Source organism: Scomber japonicus, chromosome 7 (genome assembly GCF_027409825.1).
Source record: "Scomber japonicus isolate fScoJap1 chromosome 7, fScoJap1.pri, whole genome shotgun sequence".
NCBI lineage: Eukaryota > Metazoa > Chordata > Actinopteri > Scombriformes > Scombridae > Scomber > Scomber japonicus.
In genome coordinates, this window is record NC_070584.1 from 24,165,459 (window position 1) to 24,182,983 (window position 17,525).

A 17,525-nucleotide genomic window follows, 5' to 3' on the forward strand; every position below is an offset into this window, starting at 1 on the left:
GTAGGACGAGAAAGGAGGAAACAGACTTTCGAGGAATCCACTGACTGCCACTGATGTGGAAAGACAAACAACCACTGTGAAATTTCAGCCTCAAGTAGAGCGGAGGCCCTCACAGTTTTGTCTCATGTCCACACTAACGCAGATACATCTCAGCATGTATCCCTCCATATTTCGCTTTTAACCACAGTCTGCTGACAATTTTCACATTAAAAAAAAAAAACACTACTTTTGACAAATTCTCTCCCTAAATACATCTTAAAACTAAAATTTCACATAACAGCGCGGACTTGGAAACAAGGATTTTCCTAAATTAAGACTATCTGTAAAAACTGGATGACTACAGAGAAAGATAATGAATCAAATCAATACTAACAAAATATGAACTTCATAACAACTGAATTGTAGACCTGACATTTAAAAGGTTTCTTCACTTAGAACAGCAATGTCACACTAAAATGTCTGCTACATTTTAAAAAGTACATGCAGTATTTGAGTTCATTTTCCACTTTTACAAAACAAGAGAGACAAAATGGTAAATGGAAACAAATTGTTAATACCAGTGGCACGGCATAAAAAAAAAAATCCACTGAACCAAGTAAACATCACTATATTTAGCCACCTCTGAATCAGTGTCAACTTTTTTAGGGATTATATCTTTGTCCTCCTCTTTCTCTCTCGCTCACATTTGTTAGCTTGTGCTCGTTAATGGCTTCCATTACAGTATGTTGTTCCAGCCCAACTATCAGATACAGCTCTCTCCTTCAGCTGGTCTCACAAGTGAACCGGTCACACTCAAAAGGCCGGAGGAGACAAAAGCAACCTGCTCAGACTTCTATAAACTCAACTTATTAAATTAACCCTTACATACTGTTCATTTGAGAGCTGTAAAAAAAAAATCCTTAAATATGATCCACAGTACACAATAATGGAAATAAAAATGCTGTATTTTATTTTTTTGTGCGCAGCTGATACATATTTTATATATGTGAATGTACAAATTTGACCTGTGTTTATTAAAATATTGAAAATGTTATATTCATCATATTCTATAAAATGTTCTCCTGGTCCATAAACTAGTGATTGTGAATGTCTTTTTTTCCATAAGATGAATCAAACAGAGGGATTAATTCAACATTTATTAATGACTGATGGGGAATTTATGAATGTGAATTGGTGTAGAGACTAATTACATACTACAGTATGTAAGGGTTCAATAACAACTGTATTAAAATCACCAATAATAATGAGTTTACCGTCTCAAACACAACCTGAAACATGCAAGAGTGCACATGATTTCAGGTTTTCATGTTTCTGTATATGAAGTCTGACATAAACTTTTCCGTAGTGTTAAAAAGGCCCATCATGTTTTATTCATCATTATCGTGCTGTCAGCATCTCTCTTACCTGAATTTCCCAACTGTTTGTAAAATCTATACTCCAAATGGAGCTGTGGCGCCCTGGATTTAATAGGTTCCTGAAAGAGAAGGGAGAAGAAAGGAGAGAGAGAGAGTGTTTAATATTAAATAGCTCACATTAATTAACACACAATATACACAGTCTTTTAACACAATGACATTTGGGTTGTTTGACTCAGTTAACCAAGCCTCAAGCATTATTCTCCAGAGAATAACAGAACATTATGTATTTGTTAAAAAAAAAAAAATTTAAAGCTAATTTGAAGTTTAATTATGAAAAATCAATACTTGCATAGTTTTCACACAGTAAAGAAGAAAAGGAAACTCGCTACAATACCACAAGGACGCAAATGACTGATTAAGCGCTTTACCCCAAGGGAAGAAAGTAGCTTGTGAGCGACACCCTCGCATACACTTTGCTACGATTACCTCGACCTGCAATTACACTTAAATACCTACAGCGTTTTACTTATTTTAATACCGGCAGGAACTTTAATTGAGTCTCAGGTCAGACTTGTGCAATGCGAGAGGATAAAGAGCAGTTCCAGCTGGTGAACAGCAGGCTTTTGTGATGACACAGCTGATAATCAACCCACCGGGACATATTGTTCATTATACCGCTAGCTACAGCTTTACAACCTAAAATGTAATCTGATTAACCCCACTCTCATGATGACAAGGGCATTATAGACAAACGTGAAGAGGATAGAACACACATACAGACACCCAACTTAATTCCTTTCTTTAATCTTGAATAGCTGTGCCCCGGCCTGTGCTAACACCCTTGTCCACAATGGTGATGTGGTGCGCCCCCCTTTTCACACCCCAGTACTGACTTTACATGGGTTCACATACAATCTGATAAGTCTCACGTTATGAGACATCAGTTATGCATTAATTATAAGTCTGTTAAATGTAAATGTTGGCGATGTCAGGCAGCAAGATGCAAGGGAGAGAGTAAAGCTCGGTATTCTACATATAAAAATATGAAAATGCTTCTCAAGAGGTGCTTCAAATGAGATTTAATCTTAAAAGTTGTTTCCCATGTGCATCTAATTCCAAAGCACTTCTATTTTAAATTATATAAAACTAAAAGCTGAAAGGCTGTTAAGCTCCCACATTCACTCCATTAGGCCCTTATCAAATCAGGAGCATTTTCTCTTCTGGTGCCCTGACAGCACGTAGGAGTGTGCACACTAAGTATAAGCCATGTTCAACGCAGCGAGTGAGGGGACTTTGAATCCATTCATTTCTGATGACTGCTCTCGGTACGACACGACGCATGCTGCTGTTTCAAGTCGGGGTTTCCATGAGCTGAGGAGGTGATAAAAAAAGAACTGACCCACCTTTGCTGTATGTCAAAATATCCCTGCATAGCTTACTTATTAAATCACTGCTCCTAAGTGTTGTAATGAGCATGGACTCTCATATGCTCCTGGATTAACGCTCTGCCTGATTGATTAACACTGTTGGATCAAATAAAAATGTGTTTATTTTACAACTCAATTTCTATCTTGAAATAAAAAAACGTATGAAAAGCTCCAGCAGCGGTGAACACAAACCATCCCTTCAACAACCTCCAAGTAACATCTTCAATACATTTTATGGGGGAAAAATTATTCAAGCTCTCGCTCCTTCGAGATGCTGATGAGGAAAAACTGCCAGGGGAGCGAAAAGTTGCTGTACGTGTTAAAAAAGGGGGCCTGGCGAGGATGCAACCGAAAACTCAGTGTGGAGGAGAGCACGTAGCGATAGGGAGGAGTGAAGACCTGTGGGAGGAGGACACATGACTAGGCGTAGTAGGGAACTGCTGAAGCATCATCCACCTCCCACATGAATTCAAGACAACGGGCACGTCTCACACAAGTCAGACCATGCCACGAAGGAGGGAGAGATAGAGGGAAAAAAAAACATAAAAATATATAAATAATGAGTCAAAACAGATGGCACCAAACTGCAGGACCCTTTAAAAACAGCTTACAATAGGAAACAGAGGCTTATGGCAGCTTTACGTACTTAAGAGTCATCTCCATTCCCAGCAGATGGGCTAAGCTATGGCTATGCATCGCTGTGTAAATGAACTGGGAGCCTGAGCTGCCAACGTCTGATGTAACATCTTTGTATATGACGAAGATTTTTTTCTCTGCGCTCTCTCTCGCATATCAAAACATTTGATCTGCTCCCCGGGCCACCATGCGGGCCGTCGTCTGGCAGGGCAGGGCCGCCACCACAGAAGGAAAAAGAAGAGGAGGAGGAGGAAAAGGGGAGCTGTATTAAAGCTTTATTTTAAAATTGTTATCAACTCACCTGTACCCTTCACATTCTCCTCTTTTGTCTATGTATTATGAAAAGATGCTTTACTGATCCTTCTTATTAATATTATTGTCTAGCGTTAATATCAGAAGTCACTATTTGAATTAAAACTCACTTAAAATTTGGCTTTCAATTGAATTTTATTTATTTATTCATCTGCCTTTTATTTTCTATTTTAGCCTGTTTTACTACTTGGACTATTTTATTGTTTCTTCTTCATCATCACCATCATGTCTGTTATACTTCTTTACTTTTACTCCTAACATCTCCAGTTTCACTCACTTTATTCTATAGTGACTTTATTTTATTCTGTCCTTTTATATATTTTTAATATTTTATTAAACCTTTCATTAGCGCTTTATTTTATTTTTTGTTTTTTTAATATATTCATTTTTAAATCTTAAGACTACCTCTGGTGTTTCCTCATTACAGATTCTTGAGAATTATGATAGCGTTCCCTAACTTCCTATTTTTAAGTGAGTTCCTGTTTTTAATGAGTTCCTGTGTTTAATGATTTCCTTTTGTTTGTTTGTTTGTTTGTTCTGAATATGTTAAGCACTTCATGATACATCGCAATGTATGAGAAGTGTAACACAAATAAAGTTCGATTGACTGATTTAATTATCTGACAACTTCATCATTTACCTTTCAATATCAGCTTACTTGCAATATTCAATTAAAGATTGATAAGATAAAGAGTTTTTTTTGTTTTTCTGGTCACCCTGTGTGGTGTCATGCAGAGAGCCGCTGGCTTGTGTCCAGGGCAGCTGACCTACAGGCCAGAAGGGCCCTTCCCTGTCTGACCTGCTGCTACATTACCTCTCCACCTCAGCTGTTCCTCACTGCGGTGGTGTTACCGACTTTCTGTGTGTTTCTCTGTTGTTGAGTCTAAATGGGGCTTCGTGTGTGTGTGTGTGTACGGTTAGTTGCCGATACGAAACAAAAAGTGAAACTGAAACAAAAGTCATAGTTGCTACAGTCTGGAGGAGGGGAGACATTTTGTCTAACTTATTGTGTTTAGGGATGAATGTTTATCAGGTGCTGCCAGATAATCAATACTCTAATATATCCTGCTTTACTTTCTCGTGACTGCCACATTCTATTTCAATAATGGGGTTTGGGTATTTGCTTCCTTTGCTACAGACATTTAACTCTTTTTTTGCATCTCAGTTGTCTATAAAATTATGTTTAATTGAATTTTGGACAACATGTGCTGCTTGTATCATATCATACCTCTCAAATGACAATGATAAACACTTTCAGTCATTTGCTGGAATATGAAACCTTTTGGTGTCTACGCATCAGGTATTAATTTGTTTATATATTTTGTATCTTTACAAACAGATTGTTTTTCAAAGCAGCATTAAATTTATAAAAACTTAAACTGAATGAATGCAGCTAGAATTTCATAATGTGTGTATGTAATATTAATTAGGTTAACAATATTTGTTTATTTTGATATTTTACTTTGTATTGTTATTGTGTTTTATCTCTTATAGGTGAGGTTTTAAGATAAACCCATAGTGGGTTCCTGTATGTGTGTTTTATTAGATTTTTCATTGACTTTTATTTGACAAATGTGCAAATAAACCAATAACTAACTAAATGTAGTTTCTCTCATAAATCAAAAATCATTTTTTTGTTAATCAAGCAGAAAGTACCAGTCCTCTCAACAGCAGTGGTGGACACATAGATCAGATAGTGATAACAGACTTATACTAGCTGTTGCTCAAAGCTAAAAAGCTTATGGATTTATTGATATTAGCGTTACCGGCAAATGCCGCTCTAGCAGGATGAAAGCTCATAGCCTCAGTGGCGTGGGGACGGGGGGTGTGAGGTGAAATATTACGCGCCATTTCAAGGATCCCTCTCAGTACAAACACTTGTACAAATATATGATTATGTCATCGTGGATTAAGCAGCGGTTTCCGTATTTTAACCTGCGGCAGCCTCTGTAGATTTGTGTGGATGGAGCGAGCCATCAGCGGCGTACAAAGTCCTCTTCCTGGGATTAACCAACTCTGCATATGATGTCATCTGGGCTAAATCTGATCTCTGCTCTGACACAGCTGAGAAAGATCAGAATCAACCTCGGTGACTGGGATGGGAATCATGACCACCAAAACGAAGAGAGTGGGAAAAAAGAAGAAGGAGAGGAAGCAGAAGAAGAAGAAAAAAAAGAGAAAATTATAAATGATAGATATAATCAGAATAAAATTAAAGGGCAGCAAATAACAGACGGTGAAACCACAGGTGATGCCTAAATGGTACGTGTTGTGTATCTAGCATCGAGCTGAAACTGAAAATATGCAGTCAAAACAAAGAAACACACCAACACGGCAGCAGTTCTTTTTTTTTTTGTGTCGCTGACCAAATGTAAAACAAGCTGCGTGGACCTTTCACCCACGTAAACACTATCTACAATTACATTTATAGCATATTTCCACCTCTATTGATCTCTGTGACTATTAAAAATGATCTTATGACTCATTTGTGGCTTCTCCAGGTTCAACTACAATCAAAAGGCTGATAAGGGATTTAATATTACCATTGGTCATTTATCATTATGCCAATATTCTACAAAATACTGATGATAATGGTACAATCATGCTAAGTACATCATAAAAAGACCACTTATAGACTATAGACATTATTTTTAGATCCAGGTTGCACGCTCATATTTTATGCTCTGTTTTAGCCTGGCTTCTTGTTTTCTTACTTACGCTTACTTATTGTCCTCTATCTACCTGAGTGTTTTTAATCCATCTCAATGGAATAAGACTTTTACTTTGTGTAACTACCTGTTTTCTTCAGCATTTTTTTCCTTTATATTTTGCTGTTTGGCCCACACATGTTGCTTTCTAGTGAGAACATACAGGCGTGCCCTTTGACCCCACGAACAAGCTCCTACATTTTCTAAAAACAGCACGGTGTGGTGAACACAAGACAGCTGCGATGATGTAATGTGACACATAAATAAACATCTGTGTTTATTATCATCTGGAGAGTCTGTGTGACATTCAGGGGTGTGCATATGTATGCCTATGTGTGCCATATCCAGGGGAGCAGACCCAGCATTATGCGCGAGGGCCCAAAATAGACCTGTGACCTTTGCCTGACTCCCGGTTAACCATTTCACAATATGCAACAGGCAATGTGACTCAACTCATCTTCGACAGAGCGACTCAAATGACATCTCTATTCTATTTTAATACGAGAGCTCATGACAGCGATGGTTAATGCTATAGCTCAAACAAATGAAGATGATTGATATGCATGTGTGTGCCTTTTCTCTCTGCTCTTTATGATTGGAGGTGGACGGGGAAATGGGGGAGAGGGAGGGAGAGAGAGAGAGAGAGAGAGAGAGAGGGAGAGGGAGAGGGAGAGGGAGAGGGAGAGGGAGAGGGAGAGAGAGGTGTGTCAGAGAGCAACAGCTGGCCCGTGTCCAGAGCTTCTCCTGTTTCAGTTCAGATTTAACGTGCCCAGATGGAGCCATCAGCTGCTCTAAAAAACCCAGAGTGTAATAATCAGTCACTGCTTGAATCCGACAGAATTAGACATCAGTTGTATGTTTGAGACTTTTTTTTTTTTTTTTTTTTTTTAAATAGAGAGGAGTACACCGGGGTAGTTGAAGCTTGTGACCTTGGTTCACCTCGTTTGCCTGTCGTGATTTAGGTCGGATGATTAATTTGTCTACCTGTAAAAGGCAGAGGGAGAGGTCTGGTGCAGCGAGTGTCATGTTTCTCTCTGGGCTAACGCAGCAGTTCAGAGCACCATTAGCAGGCTTTTGGTGGATCTTAGAGCTGTAAGTTTTATAATAACTGCAGATTAAAAAAACACACTATTCAGATTTTATTTTGATGTTAATAGATTTTTTTTTATAAACTATTATATTATATGTAATAGATGTTGATTTCAGGAGTTGGTCTTAATTGATGCAACATATCAGCTGTTAAGACTGGAGTTGTCTTAAATCAGTGTATCTGCATATTTCTATTAAAGTACAAATTTAAAGATCTTTAACACCTCTAAGTTTTTCAAGTTTGCACTCAATGTAGAAAAAACATCACGTGGCTGGATTACTCCTAAACTCCTAAATACTCCTAAATAAATGCAAAAGCAGGATTTTACTGTTGTAGTGGGTTGATATGGAGCTCATTTTTGAAGTAATTTATACAGGACTGCAACTAATGATTAGTTTCATTATATAACTGATGATTATTTTTTATTTTAATCAATAAGTTGGTTTGTTGGTTTTTATAAAATAATCAGAAAATAAATGATAATGACAAATAACATTAATTGAACAAATGTAAGCATGCTCAAATCAAATTTAATTCATTTTGATGCATTGACCTTGAATGTCAAAAGAACCTCAATTTAAGACTTTAAAACTTTTTAAGGATCGACGGGGACCCTGTAAATGTGCTGGCGAAACTGGACGATTTTAGAGATTTTAGAGTATGAAGAAAAAAAAAAGGTGGGGGGGGGGGGCAGCTTTTTTTAAAACATGCTGAATTCAGCTATTATGGTCATCGGAGGGTAAACTCAGCACACAATGCTGCCAATGATCTACACAGTCATGGGAAGTTCCACTCAGATGAAGCCAAGTGGAGAGTCTCCTTTGTCATTTATTAGAGGAGCGGAGCACAGCAGAAGTACAATGTGCTGTATTGTGTTTGCCCTGATTTATTTAACTTTGAGGTTGTACCCGATGTGCGTCGTACTGCTGCGTTCAGAATAAAAAACACAATACAGTCACTGAATAAAAAGCACAGTGAGATATATTTCTGTTTGTCCCTCCATCTCTACTGCAGACTCCATTTTTTTTTTACAGCGTATATTGGATTTGAAAACACAATAACAACTGGAGGTTAAAGTTTCAAATCCACATATGATGAACAACCTTTTCTCACATGTATGTTCCCAAATTGCAGGACAGTGTATGACGGGGGGGGGGGGCAAACTGATTTCCATTCAAGGGCCACATACAATGTGATCTCATGGAAGGAAGGAAGGAAGGAAGGAAGGAAGGAAAGGAAGGAAAGGAAGGAAAGGAAGGAAAGGAAGGAAAGGAAGGAAGGAAAGAAAGGAAAGAAAGGAAAGGAAAGGAAAGGACAGGAAAGGAGGAAGGAAAGGACAGGAAAGAAGGAAGGAAGGAAGGAAGGAAGGAAGGAAGGAAAGTGGGTGTTCCTGCTATGGGAGGACAATAATCCTAAATTAACAGCTAAATAAACTAATGGGCAAAAAGCGGAAAGATACTCTTTTCAAATCACCATCATCTGATTCTGGTTCAGTTATTTTGATTCTGGTTTACTACTTCACTTATGACGCTATAAAAAAGTAACTAGGCAATCACAATAATCAACAAAAAAAAGAAGAAAGTATTAAACGATCTCTACAGCCTTGAACGTTACAACACTGTCACTGAAACTCTTCGGAGAAACTCTTCACATATAAATATAAATCTCTCTCTGCCATGAACCAGGATGAACACTTGGAACGTACAATTACACTCCAGCCCACACCCTTAGTTTGTGCTTATGTATATTTTCTACATGAAAAAACAACAACAAAAAAAAAAAAACACTGACGCTGCTCTTATTGCAGATCTGAAGTCACCAACATTTTGGACTCTACTGTATATATCGTGCCAGCTCCTAAATCATCTTCAAAGCAACGACGTCTGTGTGAACGCTCTGTGTTTGCTGCTCGACCAATTCATTAGAGGATTAGCTCGCTGACTGAAGGTAGGGCTTTTACATGCTGTTGACATCCAAGGATTTATTCATTCAGGCTGCCCAGCGTGCTCTCCGGAGAGCTCGAGCAGGGGCAGGGAAGAACTTAAATCGTCAAAATGTCACTTTAATTTAAGCCAAACGTGCTGATAGAGCTTTTGTTGCCTTTGCAGTTCTCCGACAATGGCCCCTCCTGGCGAACCGAGCCGGTGTAAAACTGCTGCTGAGCTAGACCACAACCAGAACTGCGGGATAGAAACACCTCGGATTGTCTTCAGAGAATCATGACTGAGCGTTAGCGCGCGTGAGAGACTTCGGTCACTGTAAACGGCTTTGCTCGGGTAGCCTCCGCGTCGGACACACACACACAAACACGCACACACGCACACACACACACACACACACACGAATGAGCTGAACGTCACCAACACACGTGACATATTGTTGACTTACTAAAGTCGTTGCTGCCAACACATAGTTAGTTAGTAAATCTCAAAACTGGTTCCCTGTTTACACACATTCAGCAAACACAGAGCAACAATAGCGTTGGTTTACAGGTTACTGGCTGAGTCCAGACCTTTAAATGAGCTCACTGACTCGTCTGGAATTGTGACGTGAAGCAGCTGTTTTTGGAGTTGAAAAGGCGATTGATCTGATGAGTGCCGAGATCTATACTCCGCTATGCTCAACTAGTTTAGTCACTAACTTTGGCAGTGTGCAACTGGTGCAGGGCAGAGGACATACATTGCTACGCTTTTTCTAGGAAAGTGAAGAAAAAAGTAAGTTTAAAAAGGACTTAAAACCAAAATAATGAACTGAAATACCCATAAACAGGCAATGTGCACCAGGTGATACATACATATGTACATTTGTATACCTTAATAGGGGCAACGTATCCTGGTGGAGACACATCTTATAAAATCCAAAATATACAAAATATCTTTAAAATTATTTGTGGAAATGTTTACTTAGGTGCAAATGAGATGCTTAGTAATATCAAAGTTAATAAAGAGGTACATAAAAAAGAATAATTAACATAATTTCTCACTCCTGCCTGTGTAAAGGTTAAATGCTCTATACGGCTGAGGCAGACTGCAGGTTCATCATTAGGAGTCACACCTCTCATATTACACATGATCATTCAACCTCCTTCTCATGTTAACATATTAATTGTGCAGCTTTCTTAGGTTTAAATAGAGGATTTTGATTACTTTTCTAGACTGCAAACCTAGCTAGCTAACTTGGCTGTTTCAAATAACAAGTTGTGATTTTACAACTCCCTCACTCTGAAAAGACACTATGTTGTTTTTCTTTTTGGATACTGAAATTACAGGGTGGCATTTCTTCATCTGTTACTTCTAGGTAAACATCTTTGCTCATACAACAGCCAGTTTTGTAGTTTGGCCAAGTAAGAACTTAACCTTAATTAGCCTCAGCTGATAAAATATGACCCTGTCATTTCAGACAGACCAACTAATGTCACAGGCTTGGAAAAAAAAAAAAAAAAAAAAAAAAGAAGCATAGATTCACATTTTATTTTATTTCATTTTATGGCTAAGGTCAATTTGAATCTTCTTCTTAAATCTTTAACGGAGCACTGTCACCGCGTATAGGAGTAACACACTGCTCTGTATGGTAGGCACACAATGCACAGTACGCCTCTGTGTTTACAGGGTCCAGCATCACCCCCCCTGTCACTGAACTATAGTACGCTGTACAGAAAGTCTCTATTCTATAAGACCCACTTATCACTGCCCTCCCATGTTGACTAGATATTAAAACCACCTGTCATAGTCAAAAACGTTCATCACCACACACAGGAGCCACCAACCGAGGCCATCACAATGAAGGAATTTCCCCTGCAGTGATTCAGGGTGGCTCAACAGCGCCAAATGTTCACAAGTATCAAGGTTTATTACTCTGATTATGTGTCGGCCGAATTGAGCAGCAACATCTTCAGAACACGGAGAACACTTTAAAATCGTATCATGGCAGGAAATAACATTAGCCTACAGCCAAGTGCCCTTAACCCTGGGATTTAATGAATGGAGTCTGGCCTTCAGATTATACAATTGGTGGAAAACGATTTTACTCCGCAGGTAAAATGCCAGCCTGGTCAGCCAAAAGGTGACCCGGGAGAGTTCAAACTTATAACCAAACTAAAATACTCATACGGACGTGTTTTTAACCATCAACCATCAGCACCGATCCCCCGTCAGCTCTGTGATGAGGACTGGGGACCCGGCTGGATGCTAATCTGAAGGAGGCTTGCAGGAGCCCCATGAGCTAGATCCCAACATACAAAACGCTGCAAATGGCGGTGCCGAATCTTCCGAACCAGACCAGGAGAGCCGCGTAATATTCAATACACACACATGGAAGTGTAAAACAAAAACAATCTGACCTTGTGAAAAACTAAAAAAAAAAAAAAAAGAAAGAACGTAGCGCAGTATTGGCAGCTGCTCGCCATCCACCATGGTTTCCTTTTCTATAACGCAGTATTGCAATACTACAATTACTGCAGCCACCCCTGAAATGGATTTAGAAGTTATTACTGATACCATATTTGCAGGCGGCCAGTCTCACACGCACATCCAAGGTGTCAAAAACACATACAAAAACCAACTTCAAAACCTTAAAAATCCAAACAAACCAAAAAAAAAGGACTCATGAGAACATCCAAAAATCAAATGAAGACACTCGTGTGAAAGAATCTCCATTAGACATGTGAATCAAAGAGATTCCACAAAAAAAGCAAACTTAAAATCATGTGACATTTTTAAAGGGGGGGGGGGGGGCTACATACAGCATTTATTGCCCCATTTTATTTAAATCATCACTGACTCAGTATCTAGTTTCTCTGAGAAATCTACAAGAAAAATGACAACTGGAAATGTTAGTGATAACTGATTCAATAAGCTCTCTCATGGATTAGATGTATGCGTGTGTGTGTGTGTGTGTGTGTGTGTCCGTCCAGCACTTGACACAAACATAATGGAGGGAGGTTAAGAGGGGGCGGATGACCTTGAGAGAAGACAGTAGCCTAAAGACAGTGGCAGAGAAAGTAAAGATGGGAGCATGAAACAGAAAGGTTAACAAAACATCTTTGAATGAAAACAGCTTTAACCTTTTTCCTCAAAAACACTTAGGAGAGAATTAGAGGGTGATTTTTTTTTTCTCTCCGTGGATTTTTTTATGTCACCATGCCAGGACACGATGGATGGAGATGGAGATAGAGATGGTGGTGGGGTAAGAAAGCACGAACAAAAGACCCTTAACCCTTTAAACAGTTTCTACAGTGATCCTCGAGAGCAAAACGGCAGACATTACGCGGCAGGTGTTTCTTTAAGACGCTGGGATCTCCCTCTGGGGGTGAAGCCTGCAGTGCACATACAGCAGCAGCTATACAGTCCTGCCTCCATCACACGCAGGCGTTTGTCAGTGTGAGAAAAAGCGCCCAGCTGAACCGAAGACTTGAACCACTGTGTGTCGACAAGGCTCGCTTAACAAAGACGACCTTTCAGCGCTCAGCAGTTTCCCCCTTCTCTCTCTCTCTCTCTCTCTCTCTCTCTCTCTCTCTCTCTCACTTTCCGTAGCAGTCGTGGACCCACTAACAGAAGATCGATCTGGTGCTGCACTGGCCAGCTCGCCATACATCTCTATCTCTGCCGTCACGTGGTGGAGGAGGGTGACACCGGCATTCACCTTTGTCCCAGGTGCTGGCAGGCACCACCCAAATGCCCAGTTTGGTACACAAGACACTCATAAAAACACTGAGTAATCACTGTGTGCTGTCCTCCGCAGCCCGGCGTCTAACGTTCATTAAAATACAACAAACGAGGACAGAGATTAAACTAGGTGTAACCCACCAGATAAAAAAACCTCAACACTTTAACTGAATAACATTTAATTTGACCAAAAAAACAGCCTCATCTTAGATCAACAGCAACCTTTACCCAGTCACACAGAGTACATACTTCCTCAAGAGTTACAGATACCAGCAGCTGTTAAGCTATACTAGACGCACTGGCTTTAACTAGGGGAAGAATTGTGTCCGTACATTAAAACTGAAACTAAGAAGCATATCAAAATATCTGAATTCCACCTCAAGCTTGAAGATCTGCTGCTTTTTCTTCCTTTTTTAAAATTTTAAATCTAATATATTCAGGTTTTATCTGTTGTTGGACAAATCAAGCTTCATAAAGATGTCACCTTGGACTCTGCTCTGGAAACTGTAATGGTTATTTTTCACAATTTGTTGATATTGTTTAAGTACAGTGACAATAAAGGCATCTTATCTTATCTTTCCCTAAAAGGATTTAATAATAAAGTTAAATAATTGAAAATATAATGAATAGCTGAATCAATGATAGCTATAGGCCAAATATACAAGTTCACATAAATGTATGATTGTACCTTCTAGCTTTTTCTTATCTTATCCAATTAAAAATGTGATTCTATCAAACATTACAGCGAACTTAATTATCTGGTGCTTTTCTTTCTTTTGAATATATTCAAGTTTTTGACTGTGACTGTTGATGTCACCTTTGACTGTGCTCTAGAAACTGTGATGGTCATTTTTCACCATTTACTGATATTTCTCTAAAAGGATTGGTTAAATAATTGAAAATATAATCAATAGATGAATCAATGATAGTTCTAGGTCAAATATACAATTTCACATAAATGTATGATTATACTAATATTAATATTTTCTTATCTTATCCAATTAAATGGGATTCTATCAAACTTTACAGCATACTTAATGATTATCTGGTGCTTCAGGCTGCCAGCCTTTATTTCAGCTTGTATCTAATGAAGGTAGCGTTCGAGGAGACGCCAGTCATTCCCAGCATGTGTTAGCAGGTGGCTGCAGATAACAGGGCTGTTATTTGTCTTAGCCTGTAAGGAAGAGCTCGGTAACAGCCTCGGACAAAACAGAGGCCTAACTTGACGGGCAGTGACATTCACTGGGTTACCCCGGAGCGAGCTGTGAGATCAGGGACGGACGTTAACATGTGGACGGACAACTGTGTTGGAGTCTGGGGGTTGGCCTCAAGCCTCAACAGACAACACAGGGAGAAGCCCTTTTTTCATGTCAGACCCAACAACACCAGGCCAAAAAAAACAAGTCAAGTACATGTCGACAATATAATCCACCATTAGCACACTTCCTCCTCCTCCTCCTCCTTGTGTTGTACATTTTAGATAAACGCCGGGGGTCCGGCGGGCCACCACCAGATCCACGGAGCTGTGTTATGGCCCCTAATGTCAGATCCAGATATAGCCGGACACCATCGGGATAAAAATACCCAAACAGATGGGAGGGTTCACAAGCAAAAAGGGGAGAGGCAAGCGTGCACTAAACTAAAAGATTTTCAGAGGAGAGGAGAACTGCAATTACAGCTGTTTGCTAACCTCTGCCTTCTCTGTGGTTAACAAAGCCTTCAGTGGACGCCCGTTCGGAGATAATGACCTCCCTGGGAGATACAAATGTAGGAATAATCATACACAGACCAGTGGAGCTGTGGTGGAGATGATGATGCAGAGCCTTCATTGCCTTTCACTAGGACTACCGCTTAAATAAAGTTTAGGTTAGGCATTACATTAAAATGCATTGTCAGAGAAAACGTGCCAGAGATAAAAGCGCTACAAGTGGTAAGGAAAGAAAAAATAAAAAAACATGTGAAGAGGAAAGTTGACGTGAAGAGGAAATGGCTGAGCAGCTCAGTCAGTCTCTGGCCTCGAATCGTGCAATCAGAAAACAAACAGGCCTTGACATTTCATGTGGTTTTTCACTTGTCTAAATGCAGTTAAAACCAGAGCTCAAAAGAAAAAGAAAAAAAAAAAGAAGTGTTCACGCTGACACAAAACAAAAGAGACACAGTGAATTATTGATTGCTCATAAAAAGGCCTGGTGTGAGCTTATTGAAGGGAGAGCTTCCACATGAATTAACATGATTAAAATGTGAGATATATGTAGGTAAGAAGTTTGATAAATCACCTTTTCAGCATCATATTGTTTTATATCAAATGTCTAATTACATAAAATCCTCAGGGGTGTTAAGAGCATATTCAAGGATCTAATATATCTATTTTTGTTGTACTTGGGGGTAAAGAAAAAAAACACTTTCCATTGTTTGCTTTCACTCTGCCCTCTTCATTGACACATGACAAGGAGGGAAAACGGAAAAACATTGGTTTAAAAAGATATTATCCAGTCTAGTTTCTACTTATTCCTCTTCACCTCTCTGATATACAAATAGAGCACGGTTGACTCATTAACAAACTCTTGGAGAAGGGTGGGGGTTAGACCGTTCATATTTACTTCCTGTGTCTGTCTCACTTTGGGTCAAGGAGTCAAACTGCAGGCGCTCTGCTGCGTATTTTGCTTTCTCATTTCACTATTTCGGTATGATTTTTAGTCCCCAAAAAAAGCACAGCTGGAAACATGTATGGTGAATTTTGAATATCAGAACATGTGTGTTTTAAAATTAGTTCAATTTTTTTTTTCTTTTTTTTTTTTTCCCCCACAAACCCAGAGGGCACACTTACCAATTTAATGGCCACATATTCGTTAGTATAGAGATTTTTTCCCAGCCGCAGTTCTCCAAAGTTCCCGCAGCCGATTTTTTTACCCACGCGGAAGTTTGGGCCGACCATAAGAACTCCAGAATTGGTCCCTGAACTCCGGCCCCCATGTCCAGTCCTGCTGCCTGCTGTCTTAGACATCTTTTTCCCTTCCTCTGTCTCTCCCTTGCCCCCTCTCTTATCAAAATCCATAAGCTTGTGATACCCTGGCCTCTCCACGGTTATTCTCCAGCCATGCAAACCATAGAAGCTCCAATAACAACGACGGATGAGGATACTTTTTAGGGAGGGGGAGGGAGACAAATCTCAGTAGACAGAGGAAAGGTGTCGCTGTTAAAAATGTGCAATGGTTCAGAAGACACTCGAACAAGCTGAAACTACAGCCGAAGTGCCCCCCTTGCGTCTATCAGAAAGCTCTTTTGACGAGCTGCACTTCCTTTTTTCCGTTGCGTGTCGCTCTGGCTCCAGTCTCAGAGTAGCACGTCCCCCAGCCTGAAGAATAGGCAGGTTGTGCTGCTAGGATGTGCCCACAGACACACGCATACAATACTAGTCATAAAAAAGCACTCCGAGAGCCAGCTGCTGCGTCCGCAAGAAGGCCACTTGGGAACATCTTCTGGAGCGCCTCGTTCCTTTTCGGGTCAGCCTTCAGTGACGCGGTGGACGCTCTCCATGTTGCAAGGGGCGACAGGCAGAGAGGAGGTAACCCAGAGTTCGAGCCGACAGTGACGAGCCAGACGGGTAACGGAGGGGTTCGATGTCAGCTTGATATCTGTGGAGAGTAACAGACAGAAATTAGTCCAAATGCTGTGAAACAATCGCCTTTAACAAGAAGTTATAACACTTTGAGGCCTGTTTTACAGTTTAAAGAAGTTTTAATGTTAGGAAAGTAATATTCACTATGTATTAGAATAAGTTAATAAGTTAGTTAGTAATAGTTGTCAACTACTGAATTAACCACCAACCTTTTTTATTACTATTCAATCACTGAGTTTGAAACATCAACATTTTCTGATTCCAGCTTCTTAAGTATGAATATTTTCTAGTTTTTTTGGTCCTCTAAGACAATAAATGTCATCTTTGGCTTTGGGAAACAGTTAGACATTTTTCACAGTTTTCTGGGCCAAACAACTAATCGATTAATCGAGTACACAATCAACAGATAAATCGATAATTACAATAATCGTTAGTTGAAGTTCTAATGAAACGTACTCTGAAATACTAAATAAGCTGTGAAGCAATCAATACATGTCAAAATATTCGACAACCAAGTGAATCAATAGTTAAAAATTAGAAAAAAATAAATAAAAATTAAACCTTTTACATGAAGATCAAATTATGTCTACGGTGGCTTTTCTTTACTACAGCTGAAACGAGATCTCGCTGCAGACCAACGCGAGGCAAATTCAATAAAGCGATCAATATGAGACATGAGGAGAAAGAAAGAAAAGAAGAAAAAAATAAGACC

At 39.5% G+C, this 17,525-nt stretch overlaps 1 protein-coding gene across 4 annotated transcripts in view; it reads right to left on the bottom strand.

Moving 5' to 3' along the window:
• Positions 1-17,525, bottom strand: part of csnk1g2b (casein kinase 1, gamma 2b) — a 41,055-nt gene that overhangs the window by 20,826 nt on the left and 2,704 nt on the right. For all 4 annotated transcript variants that reach the window (XM_053322636.1, XM_053322634.1, XM_053322637.1 and 1 more), the window contains exons 2-3: positions 16,022-16,829; positions 1,405-1,474 (exon numbers count right to left, since the gene is read on the bottom strand). In XM_053322636.1, coding sequence (XP_053178611.1) covers positions 1,405-1,474; positions 16,022-16,249 — 298 coding nt within the window. In that variant the 5' untranslated portion in view covers positions 16,250-16,829. The remainder of the gene's footprint in view (positions 1-1,404; positions 1,475-16,021; positions 16,830-17,525) is intronic.